The following is a 13,481-nucleotide window of genomic DNA, read 5'->3' on the forward strand; positions in this document are numbered from 1 at the left end:
GGAGAGAGAGATATGGAAGGTAGAGAGAGATATGAGAAGAGTAGAGAGAGATATGGAAGAGAGAGAGATATGAGGGAGAGATATGAAGGAGAGATATGGAAGGAGAGATATGAAGAGAGATATGGAGGGAGAGATATGGAAGAGAGAGAGATATGAAGGGAGAGAGAGATATGAGAGAGAGATGAGAGAGAGATATGAAGGAGAGAGAGATATGGAAGGTAGAGAGAGATATGGAAGGTAGAGAGAGATATGGAAGGTAGAGAGAGATATGGAAGGTAGAGAGAGATATGGAAGGTAGAGAGAGATATGGAAGGTAGAGAGAGATATGGAAGGGAGAGAGAGATATGGAAGGTAGAGAGAGATATGGAAGGGAGAGATATGGAAGGGAGAGATATGGAAGGGAGAGATATGGAAGGTAGAGATATGGAAGGGAGAGATATGGAAGGGAGAGATATGGAAGGGAGAGATATGGAAGGGAGAGGGAAAGAGGGATAGGTAGTGAGGTAGGCTGCTCTTCACTGGGTGGCAGTGGGCGTGGCTGTAGAATGGGTTGCCAGGGAAGCGGTGGAGGTGGAGGAAGTGATGGCTCGCGGAGTCTGACACCTGGAACAGGAAGAAGATATGACATCACACAGGGACAGGATATGACATCACACAAGGACAGGTTAAGAGACACGTGATCTGGAGGAGATGTCTCACCAGGATCGTGACATGCGGACACGTGTAGCTCGCTCCTTGTCTGTCGGGTAGGGGCTATAATTAGGCCCCACCTCCGATGGCCGGTGGTCCAAAGAGACAGTGGTGGGATGAGTCATGTCCAGCTCCAGGAACATGATGTTCTCGGCCTACACACACACACACACACACACACACACACACACACACACACACACACACACACACACACACACACACACACACACACAGAGGAGGAAACAAAGCTTTTTTTTTAAGAATTGGGTTACATAACTACAGAGCATTTTCACTCTCCTTATCTCACACACACTTACCCGGTATCTGGAGTGGGCTCCCATCGCTAAGGAGACCCGTGCGTACTGGCTGATTGGTCGTTTGTATCCGACTGCAGAAGCCGGCCTCTTCTTCATCTGGCTGAACCGACTGAGAGAGACAGAGCGACGGGAGAGAAAATAATTTGAAATACTTTATTTAAATCCACATATCACATTAAAGTCAAGAAAGAGTCAAACATTTCAGAGGTCACAAATACAAGGACACAGATAGAGAAAGCACCTTCTCCTCCATACAGCTAGACTGACCATACCAGCTGAAACAGAGCAGTACCTTCTCCATACAGCTAGACTGACCATACCAGCTGAAACAGAGCAGTACCTTCTCCATACAGCTAGACTGACCATACCAGCTGAAACAGAGCAGTACCTTCTCCATACAGCTAGACTGACCATACCAGCTGAAACAGAGCAGTACCTTCTCCTCCATACAGCTAGACCGACCATACCAGCTGAAACAGAGCAGTACCTTCTCCTCCATACAGCTAGATTGACCATACCAGCTGAAACAGGGCAGTACCTTCTCCTCCATACAGCTAGACTGACCATACCAGCTGAAACAGAGCAGTACCTTCTCCTCCATACAGCTAGACTGACCATACCAGCTGAAACAGAGCAGTACCTTCTCCTCCATACAGCTAGACTGACCATACCAGCTGAAACAGAGCAGTACCTTCTCCTCCATACAGCTAGACTGACCATACCAGCTGAAACAGAGCAGTACCTTCTCCTCCATACAGCTAGACTGACCATACCAGCTGAAACAGAGCAGTACCTTCTCCTCCATACAGCTAGACTGACCATACCAGCTGAAACAGAGCAGTACCTTCTCCATACAGCTAGACTGACCATACCAGCTGAAACAGAGCAGTACCTTCTCCTCCATACAGCTAGACTGACCATACCAGCTGAAACAGAGCAGTACCTTCTCCTCCATACAGCTAGACTGACCATACCAGCTGAAACAGAGCAGTACCTTCTCCATACAGCTAGACTGACCATACCAGCTGAAACAGAGCAGTACCTTCTCCATACAGCTAGACTGACCATACCAGCTGAAACAGAGCAGTACCTTCTCCTCCATACAGCTAGACTGACCATACCAGCTGAAACAGAGCAGTACCTTCTCCTCCATACAGCTAGACTGACCATACCAGCTGAAACAGAGCAGTACCTTCTTCTCCATACAGCTAGACTGACCATACCAGCTGAAACAGAGCAGTACCTTCTCCTCCATACAGCTAGACAGACCATACCAGCTGAAACAGAGCAGTACCTTCTCCTCCATACAGCTAGACTGACCATACCAGCTGAAACAGAGCAGAACCTTCTCCTCCATACAGCTAGACTGACCATACCAGCTGAAACAGAGCAGTACCTTCTCCATACAGCTAGACTGACCATACCAGCTGAAACAGAGCAGTACCTTCTCCTCCATACAGCTAGACTGACCATACCAGCTGAAACAGAGCAGTACCTTCTTCTCCATACAGCTAGACTGACCATACCAGCTGAAACAGAGCAGTACCTTCTCCTCCATACAGCTAGACTGACCATACCAGCTGAAACAGAGCAGTACCTTCTCCTCCATACAGCTAGACTGACCATACCAGCTGAAACAGAGCAGTACCTTCTCCTCCATACAGCTAGACTGACCATACCAGCTGAAACAGAGCAGTACCTTCTCCTCCATACAGCTAGACTGACCATACCAGCTGAAACAGAGCAGTACCTTCTCCTCCATACAGCTAGACTGACCATACCAGCTGAAACAGAGCAGGACCTTCTCCTCCATACAGCTAGACTGACCATACCAGCTGAAACAGAGCAGTACCTTCTTCTCCATACAGCTAGACTGACCATACCAGCTGAAACAGAGCAGTACCTTCTCCATACAGCTAGACTGACCATACCAGCTGAAACAGAGCAGTACCTTCTCCATACAGCTAGACTGACCATACCAGCTGAAACAGAGCAGTACCTTCTCCTCCATACAGCTAGACTGACCATACCAGCTGAAACAGAGCAGTACCTTCTCCTCCATACAGCTAGACTGACCATACCAGCTGAAACAGAGCAGTACCTTCTCCTCCATACAGCTAGACTGACCATACCAGCTGAAACAGAGCAGTACCTCCTCCTCCATACAGCTAGACTGACCATACCAGCTGAAACAGAGCAGTACCTCCTCCATACAGCTAGACTGACCATACCAGCTGAAACAGAGCAGTACCTTCTCCTCCATACAGCTAGACTGACCATACCAGCTGAAACAGAGCAGTACCTTCTCCTCCATACAGCTAGACTGACCATACCAGCTGAAACAGAGCAGTACCTTCTCCTCCATACAGCTAGACTGACCATACCAGCTGAAACAGAGCAGTACCTTCTCCTCCATACAGCTAGACTGACCATACCAGCTGAAACAGAGCAGTACCTTCTCCTCCATACAGCTAGACTGACCATACCAGCTGAAACAGAGCAGTACCTTCTCCTCCATACAGCTAGACTGACCATACCAGCTGAAACAGAGCAGTACCTTCTCCATACAGCTAGACTGACCATACCAGCTGAAACAGAGCAGTACCTTCTCCTCCATACAGCTAGACTGACCATACCAGCTGAAACAGAGCAGTACCTTCTCCTCCATACAGCTAGACTGACCATACCAGCTGAAACAGAGCAGTACCTTCTCCTCCATACAGCTAGACTGACCATACCAGCTGAAACAGAGCAGTACCTTCTCCATACAGCTAGACTGACCATACCAGCTGAAACAGAGCAGTACCTTCTCCTCCATACAGCTAGACTGACCATACCAGCTGAAACAGAGCAGTACCTTCTCCTCCATACAGCTAGACTGACCATACCAGCTGAAACAGAGCAGTACCTTCTCCTCCATACAGCTAGACTGACCATACCAGCTGAAACAGAGCAGTACCTTCTCCTCCATACAGCTAGACTGACCATACCAGCTGAAACAGAGCAGTACCTTCTCCTCCATACAGCTAGACTGACCATACCAGCTGAAACAGAGCAGTACCTTCTCCTCCATACAGCTAGACTGACCATACCAGCTGAAACAGAGCAGTACCTTCTCCTCCATACAGCTAGACTGACCATACCAGCTGAAACAGAGCAGTACCTTCTCCTCCATACAGCTAGACTGACCATACCAGCTGAAACAGAGCAGTACCTTCTCCTCCATACAGCTAGACTGACCATACCAGCTGAAACAGAGCAGTACCTTCTCCTCCATACAGCTAGACTGACCATACCAGCTGAAACAGAGCAGTACCTTCTCCTCCATACAGCTAGACTGACCATACCAGCTGAAACAGAGCAGTACCTTCTCCTCCATACAGCTAGACTGACCATACCAGCTGAAACAGAGCAGTACCTTCTCCATACAGCTAGACTGACCATACCAGCTGAAACAGAGCAGTACCTTCTCCTCCATACAGCTAGACTGACCATACCAGCTGAAACAGAGCAGTACCTTCTCCTCCATACAGCTAGACTGACCATACCAGCTGAAACAGAGCAGTACCTTCTCCTCCATACAGCTAGACTGACCATACCAGCTGAAACAGAGCAGTACCTTCTCCTCCATACAGCTAGACTGACCATACCAGCTGAAACAGAGCAGTACCTTCTCCTCCATACAGCTAGACTGACCATACCAGCTGAAACAGAGCAGTACCTTCTCCTCCATACAGCTAGACTGACCATACCAGCTGAAACAGAGCAGTACCTTCTCCTCCATACAGCTAGACTGACCATACCAGCTGAAACAGAGCAGTACCTTCTCCATACAGCTAGACTGACCATACCAGCTGAAACAGAGCAGTACCTTCTCCTCCATACAGCTAGACTGACCATACCAGCTGAAACAGAGCAGTACCTTCTCCTCCATACAGCTAGACTGACCATACCAGCTGAAACAGAGCAGTACCTTCTCCTCCATACAGCTAGACTGACCATACCAGCTGAAACAGAGCAGTACCTTCTCCTCCATACAGCTAGACTGACCATACCAGCTGAAACAGAGCAGTACCTTCTCCATACAGCTAGACTGACCATACCAGCTGAAACAGAGCAGTACCTTCTCCTCCATACAGCTAGACTGACCATACCAGCTGAAACAGAGCAGTACCTTCTCCTCCATACAGCTAGACTGACCATACCAGCTGAAACAGAGCAGTACCTTCTCCATACAGCTAGACTGACCATACCAGCTGAAACAGAGCAGTACCTTCTCCTCCATACAGCTAGACTGACCATACCAGCTGAAACAGAGCAGTACCGTCTCCTCCATACAGCTAGACTGACCATACCAGCTGAAACAGAGCAGTACCTCCTCCTCCATACAGCTAGACTGACCATACCAGCTGAAACAGAGCAGTACCTTCTCCATACAGCTAGACTGACCATACCAGCTGAAACAGAGCAGTACCTTCTCCATACAGCTAGACTGACCATACCAGCTGAAACAGAGCAGTACCTTCTCCTCCATACAGCTAGACTGACCATACCAGCTGAAACAGAGCAGTACCTTCCTCCATACAGCTAGACTGACCATACCAGCTGAAACAGAGCAGTACCTTCTCCTCCATACAGCTAGACTGACCATACCAGCTGAAACAGAGCAGTACCTTCTCCTCCATACAGCTAGACTGACCATACCAGCTGAAACAGAGCAGTACCTTCTCCTCCATACAGCTAGACTGACCATACCAGCTGAAACAGAGCAGTACCTTCTCCTCCATACAGCTAGACTGACCATACCAGCTGAAACAGAGCAGTACCTTCTCCTCCATACAGCTAGACTGACCATACCAGCTGAAACAGAGCAGTACCTTCTCCTCCATACAGCTAGACTGACCATACCAGCTGAAACAGAGCAGTACCTTCTCCTCCATACAGCTAGACTGACCATACCAGCTGAAACAGAGCAGTACCTTCTCCTCCATACAGCTAGACTGACCATACCAGCTGAAACAGAGCAGTACCTTCTCCATACAGCTAGACTGACCATACCAGCTGAAACAGAGCAGTACCTTCTCCTCCATACAGCTAGACTGACCATACCAGCTGAAACAGAGCAGTACCTTCTCCATACAGCTAGACTGACCATACCAGCTGAAACAGAGCAGTACCTTCTCCTCCATACAGCTAGACTGACCATACCAGCTGAAACAGAGCAGTACCTTCTCCTCCATACAGCTAGACTGACCATACCAGCTGAAACAGAGCAGTACCTTCTCCTCCATACAGCTAGACTGACCATACCAGCTGAAACAGAGCAGTACCTTCTCCTCCATACAGCTAGACTGACCATACCAGCTGAAACAGAGCAGTACCTTCTCCTCCATACAGCTAGACTGACCATACCAGCTGAAACAGAGCAGTACCTTCTCCATACAGCTAGACTGACCATACCAGCTGAAACAGAGCAGTACCTTCTCCTCCATACAGCTAGACTGACCATACCAGCTGAAACAGAGCAGTACCTTCTCCTCCATACAGCTAGACTGACCATACCAGCTGAAACAGAGCAGTACCTTCTCCTCCATACAGCTAGACTGACCATACCAGCTGAAACAGAGCAGTACCTTCTCCTCCATACAGCTAGACTGACCATACCAGCTGAAACAGAGCAGTACCTTCTCCTCCATACAGCTAGACTGACCATACCAGCTGAAACAGAGCAGTACCTTCTCCTCCATACAGCTAGACTGACCATACCAGCTGAAACAGAGCAGTACCTTCTCCTCCATACAGCTAGACTGACCATACCAGCTGAAACAGAGCAGTACCTTCTCCTCCATACAGCTAGACTGACCATACCAGCTGAAACAGAGCAGTACCTTCTCCTCCATACAGCTAGACTGACCATACCAGCTGAAACAGAGCAGTACCTTCTCCATACAGCTAGACTGACCATACCAGCTGAAACAGAGCAGTACCTTCTCCTCCATACAGCTAGACTGACCATACCAGCTGAAACAGAGCAGTACCTTCTCCTCCATACAGCTAGACTGACCATACCAGCTGAAACAGAGCAGTACCTTCTCCTCCATACAGCTAGACTGACCATACCAGCTGAAACAGAGCAGTACCTTCTCCTCCATACAGCTAGACTGACCATACCAGCTGAAACAGAGCAGTACCTTCTCCTCCATACAGCTAGACTGACCATACCAGCTGAAACAGAGCAGTACCTTCTCCATACAGCTAGACTGACCATACCAGCTGAAACAGAGCAGTACCTTCTCCATACAGCTAGACTGACCATACCAGCTGAAACAGAGCAGTACCTTCTCCTCCATACAGCTAGACTGACCATACCAGCTGAAACAGAGCAGTACCTTCTCCTCCATACAGCTAGACTGACCATACCAGCTGAAACAGAGCAGTACCTTCTCCTCCATACAGCTAGACTGACCATACCAGCTGAAACAGAGCAGTACCTTCTCCTCCATACAGCTAGACTGACCATACCAGCTGAAACAGAGCAGTACCTTCTCCTCCATACAGCTAGACTGACCATACCAGCTGAAACAGAGCAGTACCTTCTCCTCCATACAGCTAGACTGACCATACCAGCTGAAACAGAGCAGTACCTTCTCCTCCATACAGCTAGACTGACCATACCAGCTGAAACAGAGCAGTACCTTCTCCTCCATACAGCTAGACTGACCATACCAGCTGAAACAGAGCAGTACCTTCTCCTCCATACAGCTAGACTGACCATACCAGCTGAAACAGAGCAGTACCTTCTCCTCCATACAGCTAGACTGACCATACCAGCTGAAACAGAGCAGTACCTTCTCCATACAGCTAGACTGACCATACCAGCTGAAACAGAGCAGTACCTTCTCCTCCATACAGCTAGACTGACCATACCAGCTGAAACAGAGCAGTACCGTCTCCTCCATACAGCTAGACTGACCATACCAGCTGAAACAGAGCAGTACCTTCTCCATACAGCTAGACTGACCATACCAGCTGAAACAGAGCAGTACCTTCTCCTCCATACAGCTAGACTGACCATACCAGCTGAAACAGAGCAGTACCTTCTCCTCCATACAGCTAGACTGACCATACCAGCTGAAACAGAGCAGTACCTTCTCCTCCATACAGCTAGACTGACCATACCAGCTGAAACAGAGCAGTACCTTCTCCTCCATACAGCTAGACTGACCATACCAGCTGAAACAGAGCAGTACCTTCTCCTCCATACAGCTAGACTGACCATACCAGCTGAAACAGAGCAGTACCTTCTCCTCCATACAGCTAGACTGACCATACCAGCTGAAACAGAGCAGTACCTTCTCCATACAGCTAGACTGACCATACCAGCTGAAACAGAGCAGTACCTTCTCCTCCATACAGCTAGACTGACCATACCAGCTGAAACAGAGCAGTACCTTCTCCTCCATACAGCTAGACTGACCATACCAGCTGAAACAGAGCAGTACCTTCTCCATACAGCTAGACTGACCATACCAGCTGAAACAGAGCAGTACCTTCCTCCATACAGCTAGACTGACCATACCAGCTGAAACAGAGCAGTACCTTCTCCTCCATACAGCTAGACTGACCATACCAGCTGAAACAGAGCAGTACCTTCTCCTCCATACAGCTAGACTGACCATACCAGCTGAAACAGAGCAGTACCTTCTCCTCCATACAGCTAGACTGACCATACCAGCTGAAACAGAGCAGTACCTTCTCCTCCATACAGCTAGACTGACCATACCAGCTGAAACAGAGCAGTACCTTCTCCTCCATACAGCTAGACTGACCATACCAGCTGAAACAGAGCAGTACCTTCTCCTCCATACAGCTAGACTGACCATACCAGCTGAAACAGAGCAGTACCTTCTCCATACAGCTAGACTGACCATACCAGCTGAAACAGAGCAGTACCTCTCTCCATACAGCTAGACTGACCATACCAGCTGAAACAGAGCAGTACCTTCTCCTCCATACAGCTAGACTGACCATACCAGCTGAAACAGAGCAGTACCTTCTCCTCCATACAGCTAGACTGACCATACCAGCTGAAACAGAGCAGTACCTTCTCCTCCATACAGCTAGACTGACCATACCAGCTGAAACAGAGCAGTACCTTCTCTCCATACAGCTAGACTGACCATACCAGCTGAAACAGAGCAGTACCTTCTCCTCCATACAGCTAGACTGACCATACCAGCTGAAACAGAGCAGTACCTTCTCCTCCATACAGCTAGACTGACCATACCAGCTGAAACAGAGCAGTACCTTCTCCTCCATACAGCTAGACTGACCATACCAGCTGAAACAGAGCAGTACCTTCTCCTCCATACAGCTAGACTGACCATACCAGCTGAAACAGAGCAGTACCTTCTCCTCCATACAGCTAGACTGACCATACCAGCTGAAACAGAGCAGTACCTCCTCCATACAGCTAGACTGACCATACCAGCTGAAACAGAGCAGTACCTTCTCCTCCATACAGCTAGACTGACCATACCAGCTGAAACAGAGCAGTACCTTCTCCATACAGCTAGACTGACCATACCAGCTGAAACAGAGCAGTACCTTCTCCATACAGCTAGACTGACCATACCAGCTGAAACAGAGCAGTACCTTCTCCTCCATACAGCTAGACTGACCATACCAGCTGAAACAGAGCAGTACCTTCTCCTCCATACAGCTAGACTGACCATACCAGCTGAAACAGAGCAGTACCTTCTCCTCCATACAGCTAGACTGACCATACCAGCTGAAACAGAGCAGTACCTTCTCCTCCATACAGCTAGACTGACCATACCAGCTGAAACAGAGCAGTACCTTCTCCTCCATACAGCTAGACTGACCATACCAGCTGAAACAGAGCAGTACCTTCTCCTCCATACAGCTAGACTGACCATACCAGCTGAAACAGAGCAGTACCTTCTCCTCCATACAGCTAGACTGACCATACCAGCTGAAACAGAGCAGTACCTTCTCCTCCATACAGCTAGACTGACCATACCAGCTGAAACAGAGCAGTACCTTCTCCTCCATACAGCTAGACTGACCATACCAGCTGAAACAGAGCAGTACCTTCTCCATACAGCTAGACTGACCATACCAGCTGAAACAGAGCAGTACCTTCTCCTCCATACAGCTAGACTGACCATACCAGCTGAAACAGAGCAGTACCTTCTCCATACAGCTAGACTGACCATACCAGCTGAAACAGAGCAGTACCTTCTCCTCCATACAGCTAGACTGACCATACCAGCTGAAACAGAGCAGTACCTTCTCCTCCATACAGCTAGACTGACCATACCAGCTGAAACAGAGCAGTACCTTCTCCTCCATACAGCTAGACTGACCATACCAGCTGAAACAGAGCAGTACCTTCTCCTCCATACAGCTAGACTGACCATACCAGCTGAAACAGAGCAGTACCTTCTCCTCCATACAGCTAGACTGACCATACCAGCTGAAACAGAGCAGTACCTTCTCCTCCATACAGCTAGACTGACCATACCAGCTGAAACAGAGCAGTACCTTCCTCCATACAGCTAGACTGACCATACCAGCTGAAACAGAGCAGTACCTTCTCCTCCATACAGCTAGACTGACCATACCAGCTGAAACAGAGCAGTACCTTCTCCTCCATACAGCTAGACTGACCATACCAGCTGAAACAGAGCAGTACCTTCTCCTCCATACAGCTAGACTGACCATACCAGCTGAAACAGAGCAGTACCTCTCTCCATACAGCTAGACTGACCATACCAGCTGAAACAGAGCAGTACCTTCTCCTCCATACAGCTAGACTGACCATACCAGCTGAAACAGAGCAGTACCTTCTCCTCCATACAGCTAGACTGACCATACCAGCTGAAACAGAGCAGTACCTTCTCCATACAGCTAGACTGACCATACCAGCTGAAACAGAGCAGTACCTTCTCCTCCATACAGCTAGACTGACCATACCAGCTGAAACAGAGCAGTACCTTCTCCTCCATACAGCTAGACTGACCATACCAGCTGAAACAGAGCAGTACCTTCTCCTCCATACAGCTAGACTGACCATACCAGCTGAAACAGAGCAGTACCTTCTCCATACAGCTAGACTGACCATACCAGCTGAAACAGAGCAGTACCTTCTCCATACAGCTAGACTGACCATACCAGCTGAAACAGAGCAGTACCTTCTCCTCCATACAGCTAGACTGACCATACCAGCTGAAACAGAGCAGTACCTTCTCCTCCATACAGCTAGACTGACCATACCAGCTGAAACAGAGCAGTACCTTCTCCTCCATACAGCTAGACTGACCATACCAGCTGAAACAGAGCAGTACCTTCTCCTCCATACAGCTAGACTGACCATACCAGCTGAAACAGAGCAGTACCTTCTCCTCCATACAGCTAGACTGACCATACCAGCTGAAACAGAGCAGTACCTTCTCCTCCATACAGCTAGACTGACCATACCAGCTGAAACAGAGCAGTACCTTCTCCTCCATACAGCTAGACTGACCATACCAGCTGAAACAGAGCAGTACCTTCTCCTCCATACAGCTAGACTGACCATACCAGCTGAAACAGAGCAGTACCTTCTCCTCCATACAGCTAGACTGACCATACCAGCTGAAACAGAGCAGTACCTTCTCCTCCATACAGCTAGACTGACCATACCAGCTGAAACAGAGCAGTACCTTCTCCTCCATACAGCTAGACTGACCATACCAGCTGAAACAGAGCAGTACCTTCTCCTCCATACAGCTAGACTGACCATACCAGCTGAAACAGAGCAGTACCTTCTCCATACAGCTAGACTGACCATACCAGCTGAAACAGAGCAGTACCTTCTCCCATACAGCTAGACTGACCATACCAGCTGAAACAGAGCAGTACCTTCTCCTCCATACAGCTAGACTGACCATACCAGCTGAAACAGAGCAGTACCTTCTCCATACAGCTAGACTGACCATACCAGCTGAAACAGAGCAGTACCTTCCTCCATACAGCTAGACTGACCATACCAGCTGAAACAGAGCAGTACCTTCTCCTCCATACAGCTAGACTGACCATACCAGCTGAAACAGAGCAGTACCTTCTCCCATACAGCTAGACTGACCATACCAGCTGAAACAGAGCAGTACCTTCCTCCATACAGCTAGACTGACCATACCAGCTGAAACAGAGCAGTACCTTCTCCATACAGCTAGACTGACCATACCAGCTGAAACAGAGCAGTACCTTCTCCTCCATACAGCTAGACTGACCATACCAGCTGAAACAGAGCAGTACCTTCTCCTCCATACAGCTAGACTGACCATACCAGCTGAAACAGAGCAGTACCTTCTCCTCCATACAGCTAGACTGACCATACCAGCTGAAACAGAGCAGTACCTTCTCCTCCATACAGCTAGACTGACCATACCAGCTGAAACAGAGCAGTACCTTCCTCCATACAGCTAGACTGACCATACCAGCTGAAACAGAGCAGTACCTTCTCCTCCATACAGCTAGACTGACCATACCAGCTGAAACAGAGCAGTACCTTCTCCTCCATACAGCTAGACTGACCATACCAGCTGAAACAGAGCAGTACCTCTCTCCATACAGCTAGACTGACCATACCAGCTGAAACAGAGCAGTACCTTCTCCTCCATACAGCTAGACTGACCATACCAGCTGAAACAGAGCAGTACCTTCTCCTCCATACAGCTAGACTGACCATACCAGCTGAAACAGAGCAGTACCTTCTCCTCCATACAGCTAGACTGACCATACCAGCTGAAACAGAGCAGTACCTTCTCCATACAGCTAGACTGACCATACCAGCTGAAACAGAGCAGTACCTTCTCCATACAGCTAGACTGACCATACCAGCTGAAACAGAGCAGTACCTTCTCCTCCATACAGCTAGACTGACCATACCAGCTGAAACAGAGCAGTACCTTCTCCTCCATACAGCTAGACTGACCATACCAGCTGAAACAGAGCAGTACCTTCTCCTCCATACAGCTAGACTGACCATACCAGCTGAAACAGAGCAGTACCTTCTCCTCCATACAGCTAGACTGACCATACCAGCTGAAACAGAGCAGTACCTTCTCCTCCATACAGCTAGACTGACCATACCAGCTGAAACAGAGCAGTACCTTCTCCTCCATACAGCTAGACTGACCATACCAGCTGAAACAGAGCAGTACCTTCTCCTCCATACAGCTAGACTGACCATACCAGCTGAAACAGAGCAGTACCTTCTCCTCCATACAGCTAGACTGACCATACCAGCTGAAACAGAGCAGTACCTTCTCCTCCATACAGCTAGACTGACCATACCAGCTGAAACAGAGCAGTACCTTCTCCTCCATACAGCTAGACTGACCATACCAGCTGAAACAGAGCAGTACCTTCTCCTCCATACAGCTAGACTGACCATACCAGCTG

General features: G+C 48.7%; 1 protein-coding gene across 2 annotated transcripts in view; it reads right to left on the reverse strand.

The window, feature by feature from the left end:
• Nucleotides 1–205: 205 nt before the first annotated feature.
• The window catches only part of LOC129825600 (kinesin-like protein KIF3C), a 57,698-nt gene continuing 44,422 nt past the window's right edge, over nt 206–13,481 (reverse strand). For both annotated transcript variants that reach the window (XM_055885809.1, XM_055885808.1), the window contains exons 6-8: nt 1,011–1,119; nt 700–845; nt 206–603 (exon numbers count right to left, since the gene is read on the reverse strand). In XM_055885809.1, coding sequence (XP_055741784.1) covers nt 516–603; nt 700–845; nt 1,011–1,119 — 343 coding nt within the window. In that variant the 3' untranslated portion in view covers nt 206–515. The remainder of the gene's footprint in view (nt 604–699; nt 846–1,010; nt 1,120–13,481) is intronic.

The sequence above is a fragment of the Salvelinus fontinalis genome, chromosome 27 (assembly GCF_029448725.1).
Source record: "Salvelinus fontinalis isolate EN_2023a chromosome 27, ASM2944872v1, whole genome shotgun sequence".
Lineage (NCBI taxonomy): Eukaryota > Metazoa > Chordata > Actinopteri > Salmoniformes > Salmonidae > Salvelinus > Salvelinus fontinalis.